The sequence below is a fragment of the Pinus tabuliformis genome, chromosome Q, assembly GCF_031772625.1.
Source record: "Pinus tabuliformis cultivar Carrire ecotype Pingquan chromosome Q, CPIR1, whole genome shotgun sequence".
In the NCBI taxonomy this organism is placed as follows: domain Eukaryota; kingdom Viridiplantae; phylum Streptophyta; class Pinopsida; order Pinales; family Pinaceae; genus Pinus; species Pinus tabuliformis.
This window is the reverse complement of record NC_142296.1, coordinates 735279095-735301414: the sequence shown is the minus strand read 5'-3', so window position 1 is coordinate 735301414 and position 22320 is coordinate 735279095. Positions and strand designations below refer to the sequence as shown.

At 41.6% G+C, this 22320-nt stretch overlaps 1 protein-coding gene across 2 annotated transcripts in view; it reads right to left on the bottom strand.

Moving 5' to 3' along the window:
• Window positions 1-416: 416 nt before the first annotated feature.
• Window positions 417-22320, bottom strand: part of LOC149221639 (2,3-bisphosphoglycerate-dependent phosphoglycerate mutase) — a 61882-nt gene continuing 39978 nt past the window's right edge. For both annotated transcript variants that reach the window (XM_089385161.1, XM_089385162.1), the window contains one exon: window positions 417-1198. In XM_089385161.1, coding sequence (XP_089241287.1) covers window positions 1073-1198 — 126 coding nt within the window. In that variant the 3' untranslated portion in view covers window positions 417-1072. The remainder of the gene's footprint in view (window positions 1199-22320) is intronic.

The following is a 22320-nucleotide window of genomic DNA, read 5'->3' as shown; positions in this document are numbered from 1 at the left end:
TGCAAACCGCCATTTCTTGCATAGTTAAAAATCTCATCAACCACACAATGGCAAGATAAAATATCCAAGGGATTAAAACAGATTATATAACTCGTGTACGCATCACCAATACCTCAGTAGCTGCATACGTGGCAGACGATCCAAAACACATATTAAGGTTACAAAAGGGATATGACATCAAGTGGACAGCAATAACCACACTTGCTACTGTAGCCCCTATTGAAAATCTACATTCAAATACAAACAAGTCATCTAATGGATACAGACCACTCCAATAGTGCTGGAGACTGGAACCCAACAGATGCATTGAATATGTATGCTTGTTAACATTCACAGACAACTAAAAGTAATATTTCATGAGTTGTAAGAAAGATAAGTTTGTCAAAGTACATGTGTTACTCCATCGTGAAATCATGAGAAAAGAATAAATTTATCAATCCACTTATAAGAAGGCAAGGGTGCATCTATTTGAATGTTTCCTTAAAAGTTAAACCTACAATTGCTGGTAGTCAGCACTGAGAAAACAAAACATTAAGTGTAATCTTAACATGATAATGCCAAGCAGTAGTTTGACCAATTCAATGACATTTCATATAAATTGGAAAAGCTTCTTGCATCAAACCACAATTTTGGCCCAAGATCACAATATCATTTTGCAATCTAATCTATAGATCTTTCTGAACCCGATTAAAGCAATAGCATCTACTCAAATACTGTCAATTATTTCCGCCTGGAAAGAAGTCGCAAGACAAATACTGATAATAACCTCATGGTTATTTACTTACTGCGAGGAGCTAAACAACAGTTGTAGTCAGAATGTCTTTAATGAAATAACAGATCAACTAATTCATCTCGAGTAGAACTGAAACAAATGTTGCCTATTAATAAATATATTGATGAGATAAAATCTAGTTACATCACTTATAATTTCTGCCGAAAGCAAACTCCTACAACCACCATAAATATTGTAAAATCTCATGGTAATCAAACTTCTCGTGACAATAAGTAATGTGTGCTCACACTTACTAGCACCATTGAACTATTAGCCTTGCATGGCTCTTGTAAGCGTATCTCATTTCTTATTTGAAGTTCGTACAACCTCTGCAGGTGGCTTTACTATAAGAAATTGAGCACCTTCTTTGCAGGCAACAGTTGCAGCCTTTATCTCATTTGCTTGGTTGATAAACTTGGTTATCTCCTAATACAGTTTTCACAACATTCATGGATTAGTTTTACATTGGCCAATGAACACAGCCTGTTTCATGAAGAATATTAGTTGGATCAAATCTTTCAAACAAAAATGATTAGAGGAGATTTTCCATGATAACCAACAAAAATTCCGAAATTTAAGTTTCACTAATATTTGGCAACTGCATGAATGAGCATATTTTGCTCAACCATTCAACAAAAGAAAGTTGCATTTATAAATAAATAAAAATAGGCACGCAAATTTGTTTTTAGCATCAAGGATGTTGTTGATCAATAAAGTCATCTATCATATGAAGCCCATAATCTACATTCACAAGTGCAAACCTGACTGTTTCAATAACTACAAGCATCGATTCATCTTAAATCCGGATCTACCAAGTGTCAAGAGGGATTAAATCTCACAAGATGCAAACATCTATTTGAGTGCAAAACTTGAGGAAAAATTTGCAGCTCAAGAGATTTTATCTCTCCCAGCGCTCAGTAAATGTGCAGTTAGAATGGATCTATATTGGATCTTAGTATTACTATTTATATTATATATAAATTTTCCATCTCTATATATAGAATATTCTTATTTTTAATTTTATTAAAACCTTAATAATACATATAACTACATACATATGCTCTCGACATTTTTATTAATTTCTTTTATTGTAATATGCATATTATGCAAACAGGCCATCTTCAGAATTCCTGTTCTCAAAAACCAGTCAAACGGAAGCCCAAATCTAAGGCATGGAAGCCATGCAGCCCGCCTCCTTGAGAGGAGGCAGATTCCTCTTCCTTGGATTAGGAAGATGCTGAATTTGATGACGACATACTCTCCTCAGACGAGGCCCAGAATTCAGATTTTCAAAAGCCCCGTGAAGAGAGAAAGGAGATCCAAGTTTCTCCAGCAAGAAGAGAAGAAGTCAGTAATAATTCTCCATGAATCAGCCTCCTCAGACTCTTATAAGGAAGCCTCCTTAGCTTGTCAGAACAATCTTCAAGTAGCTTTGGTAGCCCCACCTCCAGAAGGTTGGGTCAAAGTAGCAAAAAAGAAAGGAAAGAAAGGACACACCGGTGATCTGCCCCAAGCTGGGTGATTATAATGTTTCTATTTTTCAGTTTCTTTTGTTCCTCTATATGAGCAAGATGGCTGGCTGCATAAGCCCCAAGTTACCCTGATAACTCTATCCTTGCTATGAGGGATGCGATGGAGGACCTAGCTAGGGTTGCAGGAGACTATGGCTAGCTGCTTCGTGGATGATGCAGAAAGGCACAGCTGTTCGTACCAGTGCTGCACACGTCCCCATCTCCGCACGTGCAGCCCTCTTTTGATTTACCATGGATGGATTTGGGGTTTTACTCCGTTTCCCTTTTACCTGATCGTCCATTTCCGCTTTACTGCTTCCCTGTTTGACCCCTAGCCTCCCCTGCCGGAATCTGTCACTTTGCTGCTCCTCCCCCTGGCGGTTACCAAGGCAGCTGGCGTTGGTTTTTAGCATCTATGGACCTAGATATGGTGGACTACTTGGAGGAAATAGGGGAGGACTCCATCTAGACTTCCCGTTCTGCTAAGTTGGGGACCGGTTCTTTTGGCAAAGCTTTGCATGAGACATTTTCTAGGCTCCCTGCGTTCTCTGGACCACAAGACCACCAGCTCTTCCTGCCGGATGACACTCCTGCCTGGTCGTCGCTCTCATCTCCCCTGCCGTCCCCGGCGACCTTAGGGTTTGCATCGGGTTGTCTTAACCCTAACCCTTCCTCGCTAGCCCCTGGTCAGTTCACTCTCTCGGGTTTTTCTGTAAACACTCCCTCCCCCCGTGCCCCTCCGGTTTCCTTGAGTCCGCTCACCCCGCTGTGCACTTCCCCTCACCCCTTTGGCAGCTTCATCGGTATCTCCCCCCTTGCGGAAAATCTCCCCTCTGCTTCTTCCCCTCCCCCAACAAACCCCCCATCACAAGAACACCCCTCAGAAGGTCGTGGGAACCCTGTAGCTGAGGATAGAACAGCAAAGAAGACGTGGTGCTTTAGAACAAAGGAGGTGGACTCATTCCTCAGGTTGGAGGAAGACATTCGGCTGGGAGAGACCATGGACTTTGCAGATAGGGTTTTGGTCGGCAGAATTCGGGGTCAAAACTACACCGCGGCTCGTCTGAGATCTTGGGTTTCGGAGGTCTGGGGGAACCACTTGGCGGAGCTGCCTACTGTGCAAACTTTTGTAAAGGGCTGGTTTGCCCTTAGATTCTCCAAGCCGAACCTCACGAACTGGGTACTCTCATCGTACTGGCATTTTGAACATGCCTCGGTCCTGCTGAAGAGATGGTCCCCCCTTTTCGACCCGGATACGGAGCAGCTTGGATTCGGGCCAATTTGGGTAAGGCTCCCTGGTCTCCCTCTGCATTTCTGGTCGGAGAACATTTTCAGGCGTATCGGGAACTCTATCGGCACATATATGGAACCAAACAAGTCTTATCTGTCCACGGGAAAGATGACTTTTGCAAGGATTTTGGTTCACATGGACACTCGAGGGGGTCTGCAAGAATATTTCATGATTCAATGGCGATCATTCACTCGGAAGCAGCCCCTAGATTACGAGGGCATACCCTACAGATGTCGACACTGCCATAGAGTGGGGCACGTGTACAAAGACTGCCCTCTGATAACCAAGCGAGTGCAGCCACAGATGGAGAGCGTGCCAAAAAACCGCCCCACACGGGAGGATCCTCCACCTACTATCAAGGAAGCACGCGGCCCTCCTGAACCATCCGAGGCAGACAAGGACCAAGAGAAAGACTACAGAAAGAAGCGTGGGAAGGCTCCTCTCCGGCCTCCCTCTCCGCCTCTAACCAGAGCTCGGGCGGCCATAGGGGACGCTCACACCACGGGTATGTCTTCTCTCTCCCTTTCCTCTGTTATTTCTGCCAATGTTTCTACTGGTTTGCCTTCTCTTTCCGGGCATGTTAGTTCAGTGGTTTCCCCGGAGCTCCCAATTGGCACACCATCTCCCCTCCCCTCTGGACCCTCCCTCCTAACTCCCATGGCCGAGCAGTGCACGATTTCCCCTCCCCCCTTGTTTTCTCCTTCCCTCAGCCCTCTCTCTCTAAGGCTACCCCCTCCCCCTTCCTGGACCCGGAGTATCCTAAACCCCGCTACCCCCTCCGCTCCCGGATGTGCCCTCAAAGTTTAGACTCTATTGGCTTTGAGATTATTACCTCCCCCCCCCTCCCAAATCCAGAGGACGACCCTCTCACCTATCAAAAGCCAAGCATCAGGCTGGGGAGGAGGTTGCCTCTGGCAAACAGAAACTCTTAGAGCAGAGCAAGCCCCTCCCCCCCCCCCCCCTCCATGAAGTTCCTCTCCTTTAATTATCGTGGAATGGCTAGCCTGGAGAAGAAACTAGCCCTCAAGCGCTTATTCACCTCTGAGCATGTCGACATCATTTTCCTTCAAGAAACCCTAGGCTCGGCTTCTGTTGTATCCTCCCTTATTGCTTCATGGCTCCCTGGATGGTCCTTTCACTCAATCGATGCCTCGGGAATATCAGGGGGTCTATCCCTTGGCATATGTAACAGATCTATAAAAATTTTGAATGTTTGGGGAGGCCGAGGCTTTCTGGGTGCTGATATATACTCCCCTACCCTTGAATCAAAATTTCGGGTCCTCAATGTGTATGGACCCTGTCAGGACAAGATGGCTTTTTGGAGACCTCTCCTCAGGTCATCTCTTCTTTGTCAAGACAATGTTATCATTGGGGGTGACCTCAATTTCTCTCCGGGATACTCAGAATCCTGGGGCAACCATGCCCAGGTAGATGCTTTGTCGGGTCAATTTGAGAACCTCTTGGAGACCCACAGCCTTGTCGATGCCCCTACAGCAAAAATACAGCCTACCTAGAGGAATAGCAGAGTAGGAGAAGCCAGCTTGGCTAGAAGACTTGATCACTTTCTCACTAAAGAAGCCCTGATCATCGGTGGACATGGTATAAGACAATGGGTAAGCTCGGGTGGGCTGTCAGACCATCGACCCATTTACTTTAAGATTCAGGATGTTCTTAGTAAGCCAAAGGCCCCTTATAAGTTCAATCCCACCTGGCTGCAAGATTTGGATTATATCAAGCTCGTGACGGACTTCTGGAAGGCTCACCCTCCTAGTGCTTCGGGGGACATAACTCAAAACTTCCATCTCAATATGAAGGAATTGAAGAATCTATCCAAGATGTGGGCTCGAAAGAAAAAGGAGGTGGAGGATCTATCCCTCCAAGAGGCGGAGAAAGCTATTCTCTCATTTGAGGAGGATACAGGAGGGATCTTGAGGACTCAAGAACAGAAAGATGCCTACAATGCGGCGCTTCATAAGAGAACCCAAGTTCTTACTAGCAGAGAAGCGAATTGGAGGTTGCGGAGTAGGGCTATCTGGCTAAAGGAGGGGGACGATAATACTAAATTCTTCCATAAACATGCAAATGGCAGAAAGGCTATAAACACCATTTGGGAACTAAAAGATTCGGAGGGTAGATCAGTTCAATCCTTCAGAGAATTGGCTTCTTTAGCTTGCTCACATTTCCACAACATTTATAAAGCCCCCCCACAAGCCTCCCTGGTAGAAGTGATGAAAACAGTACAGCTTTTCCCGCGGTTTGTTGAACAGGAGATGGAACAAGAGTTAGTGGGAGAAGTTTCTATGAGGGAGTTGGAAGATACTTTAAAAATGATGCAGAAAGAGGAGCCCGGAACCGGATAGCTGGACCGTTGAGTTCTATGTGACTTTCTTCGAGGTGCTGGGGGTGGACCTCCTGCAAATCATCAAGGAAAGCAAGAAGAGAGGGAGGATCCCGGGAAGCCTGAAGGCCACTTTCATCGCCCTCATTCCTAAATCTAACAAACCCTCCTCTTTTGATGCATTCAGACCCATATCCCTCTGTAATTGCATTTACAAGATTATAGCCAAAATCATTGCTAATCGTTTGAAGCCCGTCCTCTCGCTCAATATCTCCCCAGAACAATTTGCTTTCTTGCACAACAAACAGATCCATGAGGCCATTGGGACGGCTCAAGAACTCCTCCATTCAGTCCAGCACCAGAGAACAAAGGGCATGATCCTGAAGATTAACCTCTCAAAAGCCTTTGACAGAGTCAATTAGCTATACCTCCGCATTCTCCTAACCCATATAGGCTTCCCCTATCCTATCATCAAATGGATCATGAGTTTCATAACTGATATTCCCTTCAGCGTGTTGGTAAATGGCTCGGCTTCCCCTCTTTTTCATGCTGAAAGAGGCCTCAGACAAGGATGTCCCCTGTCTCCACTTTTGTTCCTCCTGGTTATGGAGGGCCTCAGCAGATTTATTCATGAGGAGCATAGAAATGGACGCTTAAAGGGTATAAAGATTACTGATACCCTATCTTTAACCCATCTGTTTTTTGTGGATGACGTCCTCATCTTTCTCGATGGTAGCCTGAGTGACCTCACAGCCCTCCACCAAGTCATGGAGGTTTTTCAAAAGGCTACAGGAATGGTTGTTAATGAGTCCAAATCTACCTTGTCTGCGCTCGGATGTGCTCAAAACGAGATCTGATATGCCCTCAGAAGGTTCCCCTTTGTCACCAATCCGATTGAAGAAGGCCTGAGATACTTGGGATATCGCCTGAAGCCTTTTGGCTACAAAATTGCGGACTGGATCTGGCTGATCGCAAAGGTGGAAAAACGCCTGAATATATGGTACCATAAATACTTATCCAGGGCTGGCAGACTTATTCTGATCAAAGCAGTGCTAGAGACAACCCTAGTCTACTGGATGTCCCTAGCATGGATCCCTAGAGGCATCCTGGATAGACTCCAAAAAATACGTTGCAGATTTTTATGGAAGGGGAATCAGACAGGTAGAATTTTTGCTTGGACTAGATGGGAGACTCTGGCTCTGCCAAAACGAAGGGGGGGTGGGGGATAAAGAGGTTGGATTTCTTCTCCAAAGCGCTAGCGGCAAAACTGGGCTGGCAGCTACTCAACAAAGACAGCCTTTGGATGAAGGTAGTAACCACAAAATACATCAGCCCCATCACTCCGCTGGACTGGATTCGACATGAACAAAGGACCTTCGAGAACTGTTCCAACATTTGGAAAGCAGTGAACAAGGCAAAGGACCTGATAAGGAACGGTTTGACTTGGAGAGTTCGTTCGGGCACAAGTGTGCGACTGGGGGTGGACCCATGGGTGGGGTGCGGCAACGCACACAAACTCCCTGAAGACCTGAGACTTTATCTTGCGGAGCAGGGGATATCTCATCTCAGTCATATTGCAGACAGTGAGCAATCATCCTTAGGTCAACAGGCCTGGAAATCGGGAGCAGCCCTTAATATACCCATTCAGTGGAGGCACTTTTGGAGCCTTTTCATTACAGCGCTCACGGAGGCTCACATCAGGATTATGGAAGGGGAAGACAAGCTTATATGGGCTTATGCTAAACATGGTTCCTACGCTCCTAAGATTGGCTACCTAGTGCTCATGGAACCTTTCAAGCCACCAGACTCGGTGATAAGATGGAACCTCCTCTGGAAACTCAAAGCTGCAGCCAAGACAAAGCTGCTCATATGGTCCATCTTAAATAATAAGGTTCCAACAAGGGCAAATCTGATGAAGCGATCTTTCGCTGGACCTTTCTCGTGCCATCTTTGCAGAAGCAGTAATGAAGACACAGATCACCTCTCCCTGAATTGTCCTTTGGCAATGGATCTTTGGAATAGCATCAGAACAACACTCTCAATCAGGCCCATCTAGCAAGAGTCAACAGTAAAGGAGGCATGGATCTCTTGGTGGAGGGATACAACAGGAAAGGAAAGGAACTTGCCTCTACTAATCTGTTGGGCAATATGGATTGCCAGGAACGAGACCATTTTCTCGCAAAAGATTCTCCACTGGCCCTCCATCCATAACAGAATTGTTGCAGATTATCACATGATCCCGGAAGATCCCCAAAAAAACCCGCCTAGGAATGTTGAGACAGAGGTCATCAACAAATCAATCCCCTGGGCTTACTTCGACGGTTCAGCTCAGGAGTCAGGTTGTGGAGGGGGAGCTATTCTTTTCCTATCAGAAACCCATCTCTTCAAACTCCAAATGGGATTAGGCTGGGGAACCAATAACTATGTCGAGCTCATGACTGCAAAAAACATCATCCTTTTTGCCTTACAAAAACAATGCTCCAACTTGCAGCTTTTTGGTGACTCAAAACTGGTTATTAATTGGATCAACAAAAAATATACATGTTCTGCTTTCACTTTGAGGCATATACTGGATGAGATTCACAGACATATCTTGTATTTTAACTCTTTCACTTGTCACCATATTTACAGGGAGCGGAACACCTCTGCTGACTACTTATCCAAAGAAGTAGCGCTCAAGGACGACAACTCTTGGTTGATCTGTGAAGACTTGGACGGGGTCGTGTATCAGCACTATCATAGGCCATTCATAGACCCTAAAGCACTTTGAGAACAGCACTGAATGAAAACTTTTTTATCTCAGTTTTGTTGAAAAACATTTATTTTTTGTCTATCAGTTTTGATATTTATGTAAATAGTCATCTGTTACTCTACATCCTCTGAGAAGAGGACAGAACTCTAAGTTATATATGTTTTTTTTTTGAGCTATATGTTACTCCCTGCGTGGAGGAATGCACAGTTTCTTACATTTTTGGTTGGACAGGCAAAGCCAGATCAAAGTAATGCTCTTGCATATACAGAATGTAATTTTCATCTTTATTAATGGAAATTACGACTTTTTCTACGGGGTAAGCCAAAAAAAAAAACTATCCTTGCTATGTAAATATTGTATTTTATGATTCTATAATAGAAAGTTCCTCTCTAACTTACAAAAAAAAATGCATATTATGATTTTTTTCCCAAAAAAATCGTTTGCAATTTTATTAATAAAAACAAAATTACAAAATAACAAATTGAATTGAATAGACATTATTTTTATTATTACTTTTTTATTTTTATTACCATTTTAATTGAGCCGACATTATATTTAATTATTAATTTATTATTTTTTTTATCTAACACTTCACTACAACATTTTTCCAAGAACCACATACAATACCACTCATAAAAGATTCTTGGCCATTATTGCATTCAGCATATTCAAAATTCAGTATTGTATAAGATGGTATCGTGAATTATTTTAGGATGGTCCTGTGAAGTACTGTAAATCTTCATGTATCCCCATGCAAAAGTGAGTGCCCATCCACATATACTAAGTCATGTTTACTTCACAGCATTTAAACATATGATATGTGAACACTAAATACATTCTAAATATGGATAACACTAACTATAGATAATCTTCATGTCTATACTAGGGCGAAAAATGGGATCGAAGTATTACTACTGTTAAAATTAACTGTCAATGGGAGAAAGGATATAAATACGAACAACAGAATTTGGAATTATAGAGAGAGCAAACACGTAACTGCACCGTAACATGAAAATAGCTCAAGCAAAACATATAATGACAAATTTATAGTCCACACCCATATAAAGATTGATCATATGATGAAAAATGGGATCAAAGTATTACTACTATTAAAATTAACTGTCATGGGAGAAAGGATATAAATACGAACAACAGAATTTGGAATTCTTGAGAGAGCAAACATGTAACTGCACCGTAACATGAAAATAGCTCAAGCAAAACACATAATGACAAATTTATAGTCCACACCCCATATAAAGATTTATCATACGATTCTTGAATCTTGATAAGTCTTTAAATGTAGGGTTAATGGAAGGCCATCAGCACCCTCTTTTTTATGTATAAAGAACGCTGATCTATATTTTAATGTTGCCTACCCATAAAGTTAAGAAGATATATCCTTTAATATTGCCTTGCCTCCAAGGCTGCCAGAGTGTGGAGTAGAGTGGGTGCATCAGGAGCACCACTTTCCAAAATTCCTTGGGAGCAAAGCATCTAGGGAGTGTGTGTGTGTGTGTATATATATATATTGCATTTAAAATATATATTCAAAAAAATATATATTTTAATGATTAAGCATTCAATCATTGGCCATCTATATAGAGATGACATCCGTAGTACATTAATGATTAAGCATTCAATCATTGGCCATCTAGATTCTAGCAAATATAAACAAACATACCGAATTTTTAAGCCATATAATAGAAAGTAGCCCATTAACTTATCAATGAAATAGGTTATCCAACAACTGTCAACCTAACCAAATAGTAATGTTTACAAAATAGGCCATCTATACATTGAAGTATGAAGACCATAAGGTCCAAAACAATGATCTACCATCTATGAAAATAAAAAGTAGTGAAAAAGGAGAAACAATATTCTAATATCTATGATTCTATCTACTACTCTCTCCCCCTTCACCACCATAATTGCTACATGGGCATCCACATGGTAGTAGTGAAGTAGGTCTTAGTGGAAGCTATGGAATTGAAGATGGGGCCACTGCTATTGGAGCAAGAGTCCTGGACGCAGGGACCATGCCACAGATGAGGGTGGCATCACAACACAATCATCATCATCCACAAGAGCAATCACTAATTTCTCTAAATACAACACTCCATCTTCCAAATTATCCTCATCTGGATTTTTGTCCCAAACCAATGTTAATTTTCCTGCAAATCTAGCACCCAGCAATCCATTGACCGAGCAAATTACAGATCTACTAAAAGAATGCACAGCTAGGTTATTAACATTAAATTAGCGCGAGCGAAATATAAACAATCTCACAAAAAAAAATGACGCAACAGATTTTGCCCCATCAAATCAGTGCATCGTTAAAATATTCAAAACCTACTTAGGCTCTCGTCTTGGGATAATGGCCCTGTTGTCGCTACTTAGGCTCTCGTCTTGGGATAATGGCCCTGTTGTCGCCTAGGATGCACACCTAGATTGATGTGGTAAAAGTCCCTAATCTCACTAAGCGTGGCCTTAAGGCAAAACGCTTAGAGAAGGGGCTATCACCTATTCCCAACTCTCTATGTTTAAGCTCTCTCCTAGCTAAGCTAAAAGGGGTGGTCCCTATGAAAGTATCTGAAGGAAAACTTGTTAAGGGTAACAAGGCCTAGGAGATAATTAGTAAGGCAATTACCATTCAATATAACTTGAAATGAAATTAGAGATTTGATTAATTAAAGTTTATGAACATATAAGAATCAACAATTCAAATAAATCGATTATATTCACAAGATATCCTGCAAGGAAATTGTAAGAGACCAGTGCCTCTGAATATAACTTGCAAGATATATATCATCAAAGATAAAATAACAATACTTGCAAATGAGATATAGTTTCAAGTTATAAGAATAGAAGTTGCAAAACAAGCGTTAGTGAAACAAAAACCAAAATGGATTATATACAACTTTAGGATATGAGTAACAAGATGGAAATAAACTTGCAAGTAAATAAAGCTTGTACTCTAAAGAGATGCTCAAATATGATAAAGTGACATCAAAGAACAATAAGAATGAAAATGAAATTGTCAAGTACAAGAGCAATAAAATAAGTTACTTGCAAGAACCTCAGGTGCTCACAATCTAAATTTGTATAATAACCAATTTGACACAAACTTAAACAAAGTTGTCGTGAGTGTGTGAGATCAAGTGGTCTTGGTAAATTTTATTATATGCCTAATCTATGGTTTGAATTTCCTCAATTCCATCGACTTCATAAGGAGTGAGGTGGTTCTAAGAAGGCTAAGGCCTCATTAATGATACCCCCTTAGGACTTCAATACAACCTGTGTGCCTTTGTTCCTACAAGGGACTCGGCCACAAGAGAACTGTGAGGTCACACGTTTTAACCTTTGTTCCAAACTCAAATTTAGGGAGATTGAATGACAGTTAGGGAAGGTTGTCCTAGATGTCTATCAACCAAGCTTATGCTTGGAGGTAAATTTTAGAGAGATCTAAAATGCAATCTAGAGATGAGATCTAAAATTATAACAAGTGCTTCAATGAGATGTATATTAGAGTGAGATGCTTCCAAAGCGAAATATTATTAAAATTTACCAATAGCAAAATACCATTTCACTTTAATAATCAAATAGGCAATTAATACTTTGAGCACGAGTTATGATATCAGTGTGAGATTAGCTTATGCCAATGATCAATGAAGCAAGCAAAAATTACTCAATGGAGCAAAGCGAATTAGATCAAGAAGCAAATGACAATGAGATCAAGAAAATGACACTACTTCAATGGAGATGCCAATTAGATCTAATAGCTCATGAGATTACTTAATGAACATAAAAACAAGTTAAATCAAAAAGATGACAAGTGATTGAAACTACTTGCAAAATGAAATTAGATCTAGAAATGTTAATGCAACTAGATGATGAAGAAGAGCAAGAAAACTAATCTAAGATAACAAGTCAGTCACCACCATGAAAGAGGTCCTCCTTCCAAATGAAGAGGGGATACCAAGGTGAAAATACATGAAGCTCCCTCAAGAAAAAAATTATTTTATTGTTATTACCAATGTTTTAAAACTCTGACTCCGTTTCGGAAACGGCCGAGGGTCGGCTCTAACTCTGACTCCAACTCAATATCGACTCGGCCGGTTTGATTTCAATGACTCTGTCATTGTAAAAAATACATTAAATATTTATTTTTTTATAAAAAAAACATAATTTTAAAGATTTTCATTCATGTTTCCAAACACAAAGCCTTAGATTATAGAGAGAACACACATTTGATCAAAGTAGGCTCATGAATATATCCATTATATCAAAATGGCATCCATTGCACTGTCCACTGCATACACGAATGATGATATTGAGATCAAAACAAAAACACATAACCAAGGAGGCTAGAAATGGCCTCTACAACAAAAGTAAATTGTGAAACATCACTAGTCACCAGTACTACTGGCTACTGCTAGAGGAGCCAACATCATCTGGCTCAAACTCTGACTCAGAGTCAGACAGGGAAACCCATGGCTCCTCATCATCATCTCCAACTGCAACTGTAGAAGTTGTAGCACTAGCAGGCTACGCAACAGTTGTACACTGAGATAGACGAGATATGTGCTTCCGTCGTGGCTGCGCAAAGGAAGTGCCTACAACTGGAGGACTTGCGGCTGGGCCTAAGACTCGTGCAAGTGGATCTGCATTCAATTGAACATTTTGTTCAAGTGATGCCTCCATCTGTAAATCCAAATCAAGATCCTCATTGGAATCAAACTCTGTTGGATGACTCTCCACTACCCAATCTAATGTTGGATCAATATCTTCCAACACAATGGGCTCTGAATCAGGTCTTTTGTTCAGCAATTGGTTGCGTCTGAGCCGAAAGTTGTATTGGACATAGACTAGATCATTAAACCATTTTTTATCCAAACAGTTTCTCTTCTTCGTGTGAATCCTCTCAAAGACAGACCAATTGTGCTCACACCCAGTAGCACTGCAAGTTTGACTCAAAATACGCATTGCAAACTTCTGCAATTGAGGACAATGGCTACCAAAAGCCTCCCACCATTGTGCTGCAAATAACATAGTAGTGTAATGAGTTAGCTCAACAAATTATATCCAACTTTCAAATTATAAACAATTTAACAAAATAAGAATTTGAAAATTGAAATTTTTGTTTACCTAGCTCATCTGCTTCCCTTGCAATCTTTGCTAGGTTCTTGCCAAAGGTACCTGTGGCTTTTTGCTAAAACAAGTAACCTGTTGGTGTATCTCCAGCTGATCACTCTCCAATGGCATGCGCTCAATGCAGTCAATCAATCCATAACTAACCTCCCCACCCAAAGCTCCTACCTCCAGAGCTTTATAATGATACCTTGGGTTCAAAAAATACCCAGCTGCATGTATAGGACGATGGAGTTGATTGTTCCATATTTCACCAATGATTGCCCAAATGGGCCCATACTTAGCCACTCTATCCTTGTATGTTGTCTTTATTTGCTCCTTTGCTTGATCCATAGCCTCATAAATGAAGCCCATAGCCAATATTCCCCATCCATCAACTGCAACACCTTAACCAGTGGCTCAGCAACCTTCACAATCTTTGCTGCCTTTTTCCAAAATATTTCTTCATTAACTTTCTTTTTCAAATCTTTGCTATCCTATTTGTGAGACCACTGGCTTTCATTTATTTCATCACTAGAAAACATCTTTTGCAAGTTTCTATGTTGGGAAAGCATAGATTGCAATGTTAAAAATGAGTTGCAAATCTAGTGATGACAGGCCTAATAATATCCCTGCCCCCTGTGTGTCTCCTCATCAGGCTCAAAATCCATGAATGATTGCAGATACATTTTGTTATGCTTTTGGCATATGATCTACAGTGTTCTTGACCCAATCTAATTTGCCAATATCCTCAAGCATGAGGTCTATGCAATGTGTAGCACCTGGGGTCCAAAAGATGGTTTTGTGTTTTTCCTCTAACAATTTACCAGCAAGAACATAGTTAGAAGCATTATCTGTGATGATTGAACAACATTAGCCACCCCCACCTCCTCAACAACCTCATCCAATAGCTGAAACAACAATTGTCCATCTTTCACCTGATCAGATGCATCAACTGATTTTAGAAACATGGTTCCCTATGGGCAAAAGATAAGAAAGTTTATGATGGTATGGTTCCTTTGATTAGTCCATCCATCTGACATGATGGTACATCCTGTTTTTTCCCATGAGTTTTTGAAATCTTTCAAATACTCATGAACAGAGGAAATTTCTTTTCGCAAACGAGACCCCCTTAACTCATGCATAGTAGGGCCTTTGAAGCCCTTTCCAGCAACAAATATGGCATCAAACATAGGCTCATAATATGGTAAACGGGAAGCATTGAATGGGATATCAGCATCATACCACCATCTAGCTATGTAATCACAAGCAGTGTCCCTCAATTCTTTCTTCCAATGGTCATCTAAAGTGGGTTTCATATGACTTCTACTAGCTTGAGGACCATGTGCACCTGATGGAGAGGAGGGTGTAACAATGAAATAACTGTGATATTCATATCACCCTTCTTTTTCATTTTACCCTTACTCTTTTTTTCTTGCATGGACTCCAAAGAGGGAGGAACATAGCAAAAGGGGTTGGATGCATTAGAACAAGGGATAGATGAAGAGCCCTCAAAATCAAAATGGGGGTTGGTAGCCATCATTTGTTGTATACTCCTCTTCCTCCCAATTTCAGCCTCTATTTATTTTTGCCTAGCTTTTCTTCCTGAAACTTTTCAAAGCTATTTAACAACTCCTTCCTAATCTCCCCAATTTGTGGTGATTCAAATGGAGTAATTTGGCCTCTAATACCAGCGAAGTGTTGTTTCAGCCTATGAATGCCCCTAGGACCCTCCTTAATTTTTCTATGGTAAAATTTGCAATGCATTTGATTATCAACCATTTCAGCATATGCCCAAGCAGCATCTTTCACTCTAGGAACCATTTTTTGACTTGGAAATGAAAGGAAAATTTCTGAAAATGAAAACAAAAAATATAACTCATTTCTTTTATAAAAAAAAAAACTCTTTTCAATTTCCAGATTTGCACAAAAAATTAAATAAGCAAAACAGATTTTAGAAATGAATAAAAAAAAACTCTAGGCACAAACTGCCTCGTCAATGTTGCTCTAATGGCTGCCCAAGAAGCTCCTCCAATGCTTGCCCAAGACTCCTCACTGCTGCTCCAAAAACAAACTCCACAACTCTTCACAAACTCCTCACACATTCTCACACAAATGCAATGAAATAGCTATGAGAAAATGAGAGGGGTTGGGTAGCTTTTATAGGGTTGGGAGAGGTAAATGGACCTCAAAATAACCCTAAGCCACATTAGAATTGGCTGTGGGGTCCAATTTCCCCCCCCCCAAAAGATATGCACGCTGTGCTTTTGCGTCGTTGACCGAGCCAGTCGAGTTGTTACCGAGCTGGCCGAGTCGGTGACCGGCTCGGTAACAACCGGGCCAGCCGATCCGTTTCAGCGACCAAGCCAACCCTACCAAGCATTGGCTCGGTCTGGCTTGGCCAAGTCGGAGTGGCTCGACCGTTTTTTAAAACATTGGTTATTACAATGTGAAACCCTCTTAGAGAGAAGAGAGGGTTTGAATCAAAAGGAGGGTTTACAAAAATATTGAGCTTCAATGACCCAATACCCTTCCTCAAGAGATAAGAGAATATAGAAAAATTATTTACAAAATTTTATGATGAAATTACAATGGAAATTCCTCCCAAGGAATTTGATAATCCTCCAAAAAAATTTGCTCTCTTCAAAAGATTTCGCTTGAGCCTTTGATGTGTTCAAGAATGTAACTAGTGTCGGTCTTCATAACTGTATTTGAGTCATGATGTAATGTATTTGTCAAAAGTGTTGATTTCTGATAGCATCGGATGTGCTCTAAGTCTCAAATTTTGCAGGGAGGCTTAGACACATGTATTCTGCAATAAATTCCACCCGGAGACAGTTTTATTAAAATAATTAATTATTTTTAATGTACCCTAAGTCTAAACTTAGGAAATTAAAATAATTAAAGGGTATTAATCTACTCTGTGGGTGAAACTTCTAGAAGAAGGCAGAGATCAAGTCAATATGATCCTAGCCATTGATTAGAATCTAATCTGGGTCGTTGATTGATCAACGAGATGATTATAAGAGAAGGCTTGATGGGCACTTGGAGAACGCATAGAAGGGAGATCAGAAGTTTGATTTTCTGAAGCAGAGCAGTTGCCAGAGAGATTTTCGATAGTGATCTTTTGCAGAGAAGGGCAGGGATAGTATCTATTGAGGAGTCTTTTCCTGGGCCAAAGAGTACATGGCAGAGAGGACAGAACGACGTCCAGAGAGAGATTGATGTTGGCCCACGCAGTGCTGATGCATTGGCAGCGCAGAGCCTAGAGGGAGATCAAATTTCCTACTGAGGAAATCGAGTTTCAGAAGTCGGGAGCCGAGAGCCGAGGTGTGAGACCGAGAGGCTGGAAATTGAAGTTTTTGGACAGCAAAGGATCAGAAGGAAGAGCAGCGCAGTCCCCAGCAGAGGTGATGCAGACACTGCATAAGGCTAGCGCAGTTCTGCGCAGAGGCTGACATAAAAGGGACGCAGAGCCTCTTTCCAGTGAGATCAAGGTCAGATTCTTCCAGTGACAGGGTGAGAGCATCTCACTAATTGTTTTGTCTAGTTTTTCTCTGTATTGGATAGCCAGTTGGGCATCCAACGAATTGTACTAAAAAATTACCACTGCTTAATAATAAACCCTCAACTACTACACCTATTTTCCCGCATTGGGTTTTTCAGGGGACATTTGTTTAAATATAACTGTGTAGATGTGTATTGTATCTCTTTCCTGTTCAGTTTCTTGTTTCCGCTTATAATTCGAATGGTGTAGACTGCAGTGTATTAGTTTCGATATTTACTGTAGGAAACAGTAAGTAACTTGATTCATAAATTAACAAGTAGGAGAACCTTAATCGGTTGTTGTAGAAATTTGGGCATCCAAATTTTCACATGGTATCAGAGGTGCAGGTGAAGCAAGAAGAGCAGAGCCGAAAGGCCCAACGCTGAAGGAAGAAGCGAATTCAAAATTCCTGCAGAGACAGCAATTCGAATCCCCAGAGGATTTACACAGTTTAGTCCAAGAGGGCAAGATTTTGGTGGTAAATCTCTCTCTGAGTGAGTTGATAGAGAGGTAAGATTTCCAGTTCGAGATTTGTCAGCGGTAGAGGGAGCAGCGCAGCAGAAGCTTCAATGAAAAGGGGTTTTATGGTGGGACACAGTTTTCTGCAGGCAGTTGCTGGGTAGAAAGACGTCAAAGGGAAGAGAGAGACACGGTTGAGGGAATTCTTCCTTAGAGGACTTCCAGCCAAGGAGTCTGAATTCTCACTAGCTGAGCAGCAGCGGAGAGGGGCAGATCTACAAGCTCCAGAAGGGAGTGCGTAGGCTAGTCCAGTGCTGCGCAGAGGAGAGAGGAGGTTATTCAACTTTTTCGATTGGCAAAGATGGCAACCAGTGGACTGAGAGATCAGGATAGGTTGGATGGGGCATCCAGTTATGTGATCTGGAAGGCAAGAATGTCATGCCTTCTAGATGAGCATTTTCTCAAAGTCTACTGTCGACAGCGTGGTAGCTGAGCCCACTAGAAGTACAAGGGAGAAATGGTGAAGACAAAAAGAATGATCCTCGACAGAGTGAAGGATCATATAGTCTGTCACATAGCTGGCAGAAACATTGCCAAGGAGATGTGGGATGCATTGTTGACGTTGTATCAAGGATTTCCGAGCAACGGAAGATGTACTTGGGGAACGCATTGATTTGTTCCTCATGAAGCTTCTGGAGACCCGAGTTGAATTGGCAGTTATGGGGTCAACACCTCAAGGTTCCGAGATGGTAAGACTAGCCCTAAATTCAGTGTCTGAGGTGTGGCAAGTCTTTGTCCAGAGCATCCTGGGCAGGGCGGCTTTGCCAAACTGGGATGAGATGTGGGTAGCTCTTAAGCACGAGGAGCTAAGGAGAGACTTGGTCAAGTATAAACTTGACGGAAGCAGTAGCAGTGGGTTGAAGCCCAAGGAGGAGGATGAGAATGCAATGCTCGTATCCAAGGGGCGGCAAGAGCAACGAAAGAAGAAGAAAGATGTTTCGAAGATCAAATGCTTCAGGTGTGGTGAATTTAGTCACTACGCAACACAATGTCCTCTCAGGGAGAAGGACAAAGATGAGAAACATGATTCAAAGGTTGCAGCCGCGAAGATCAAGGAAGAGTTTTCCATGACAGCCGAGATACCTCCAAGAGGGAGGTGGGCTGATTTAGAGTTGTAGTTCGAAAGAGCTACATATGGGCAAGAGCCTTAAGGAGCCCACCTCTTGGATCAATTCCTTGCTACGAGAGCCCATAACAGAAGTAGCAGGATGGACCAGGCCAGTTGATGCAGAGGAGTGTCAGAGTGACAGTTGCAGTGGCTAGTAGCACCAAAGATTGGGCAATGCAAAGCAGAGTTGGCAGCAGTGCAAATGGCACAGAGCAGAGGTCGGCAGCAGCACAGAGGCTTCTTAGGGTCAACGCAGAGACTAGCAATAGTCAGACTCTAGCAGCGAGATGCACCATATTGAACACCAGTTTAGTAATTTGCGATGCTTTTCCGTTGCTAATGCATTAGTAGCAGCAGTTGGAAAACGTTGCAATGCAGATGTAGTTGGCAGTGGCAGTGCCAACGGCAGCACGGATGCAGAATTAAGAGGCAGTTGCAGTACGGATGCAATGTTGACAGTGGCAGGGTCAACAGCAATATAGATGCAGCATTTGCGCTATAGTTGGTGGACAGGATGTCAGACATCAGGAGCGTAGAAGGAGATGTTACAGAATAGAGTGATGCTTCAGCAAGTTGCATTGTTAGAGCACATTCCTCGCTAAGAGGGAGTGTTGATTTCTGGTAGGCATCGGATGTGCTCTAAGACTCAAATTTTGCAAGGAGGCTTAGACACATGTATTCTCCAATACCTAGAAATCGTTTTTGGGAAATTCCACCTAGAGACAGTTTTATTAAAATAAATATTTATTTTTAAAGGGACCCTAAGTCTAAACTTAGGAAATTAATATAATTGAAGGGTATTAATCTAAACTATGTGTGAAACTTCTAGAAGAAGGCGAAGATCAAGTCACTATGATCCTAGCCATTGATTAGAATCTAATCTAGGTCGTTGATTGATCAACGAGAGGATTATAAGAGAACGCTTGATGGGCACTTAGAGAACACAGAGGGGAGATCAGAAGTTCGATTTTCTGAAGCAGAGTAGCTCCCGAAGAGAGTATCGATAGTGATCTTTTATAGAGAGGGGCAGGAATAGTATCTGGTGAGGAGTCTTTTCCTGGGCCAGAGAGTACAAGGCAGAGAGGACAGAATAACATCCAGATAGAGACTGACGCTGGCCCACGCAGTCAGTGGCAGTGCAGAGCCTAGAGGGAGATCAAATTTCCTGCTAAGGAAATAGAGTTTCAGAAGCCGGGAGCCGGGGTGTGAGACCGGGAAGCTGGAAATCGAAGTTTTTGGGCAACAGAGGATCAGAAGGAAGAGCAACGCAGTCCCCAGCACAGGTGATGCAAAGACTGCGTAAGGCTAACGCAGTTCTGCGCAGAGACTGACGTAGAAGGGACGCAAAGCGTCTTTCCAGCGAGATCAGGGTCGGATTCTTCTAGTGACAGGGTGAGAGCATCTCACTACTTGTTTTGTCCAGTTTTTCTCTATATTGGATACCCAGTTAGGCATCCAACGAATTGTACTCAGAAATTACAACTGCTTAATAATAAACCCTCAGTGGCTGCTCTGGTTTTCCCACATTGGGTTTTTCTGGGGAAATTTGTCCAAAAATAACTTTGTAGATGTGTGTTGTATCTCTTTTCTGTTCAGTTTCTTGTTTCCGCTTATAATTTAAATGGTGTAGACTACAGTGTATTAGTTTCGATATTTACTGTAGGAAACAGTAACTTGATTCAGAAATTAACAAGTAGGAGAAACTTAATCAGTCGCTGCAGTAGAAATTTGGGCATCCAAATTTTCACAAAAAGAAAGAAAAATAAATTTTATTATAAAAGAAATTGACTTATTGAAGCATGGGTTTCATGCTTGGGTCAATCGTTTTTAGGTCAAAGCCTTCATTGTAGGCTTCTATGGTTTATGTCAAGTGTCCTTGTCTTTGTCAATAAGTAGAAGACTCTTCTTTGGCTTCATCTATCAAAGAAGAAATGTATTTTGATGTAAATTAGGTCATTTAGGCCTCCTCCACCAAATCAACCTCAACTTGAACAAGTCGACCTAATTGAGGAGCGGAATCTACTATATAAAGGCAGCAACTCGACCTCATTTGAAGCACATCATCAACAAGTTCGATCTGCAGTTGTTGGGGATAGAAAAAGGTGTGAAATTCAAGGAGGAAGAGAGAAACACTAGCAAAGAAGAAGGTGGTCTTTATCAAGCATAAAAAAGTCGAAATTCTCTCTTTATATCACACGTGAGAAGTTGTTGGGTTGTTGGAAGGGCCAAAGTTGCAGAACTGTAGCTCGACCGAAATTTTGGAGTTGTTGAAACTTGAGGTCGAGATTCTGGATTATTATTGGGCTAAAGCTGTTGGACAATAAGAGACTATTGGAGTTTGTTGAATCATCTTGGAAGGCTGACTTGGCGAAGGAGGAAGTGTTGGAAAATCAATGCAAATAGATTAGGGTTTAATTCTCCTTTCTTGATAATTACTTGTGAGTTATGTTGGCTTCTTTTACTTCTCTATTATCTTATCTTTCATCAAGAAATTACCATATTATGTTTGTATGAAGATCACAAAACAAGAGACACAATATGTAGGCACTATGCTAGGGCAAAACCCCCCTCGAGAGGAACACCCAGTCAAAATTCTCTTCCTTCCAATAGTATTCTTTGAGACTCTTCACCCTAGACAAAGACCAAACCTTCCCTCCACACCAAGTTAGCCTCCCAGATCTTCAACCTCTTTTCCAGCAACTTCGACTATGTAGCAGCTTCCAGCATCAACGAAACTTGGAAGACTTCGATCTCCCAAACTAGGGCATGAAAAAAAGAGAGAGAGGCACCAAAGGTTCAATTTCCTTCTTCTCCTTAGACTCCACCCAACTCACACTTCCTTCAGCTTCTTTGATCCACTTCGCACTTCTCCAGTTTCCTTATAGATAAAGAACTAGCTTGAGATGAGATGCTCCAAATGAATTCGACTTGCTTCTGTTTATAGTCTTCAAGGGAGCTCGAATAGGTGTCCTTATGCCGACTTGATCTCTTCTAGGCCGACTTGGTGTGGAGGATACATAAATCATATTTGACTCAATACTAAACCTTTTTACATGATTCAAAAGCCCAAGAAGGGTCTCTTTGAATATACAATGACTTTATAAACTCAATATTAATCCTAGGAATCCACAATGGGGACTATAACTAATATAATGATGACCCAAGCATGAAACCCATGCTTTAATAAATCATTGTTACAATAATAAAAATTATTTTCTTTATTCTTTTGACAAGTACATTTCATGATGACTCAAATATATTAAATGAAGACTGAACCTAGTTACATATTTCAACACTCCCTCTTAACTAGGGAGGTATTCATAATATACAAATACAATGGAAGATCTCAAACTAT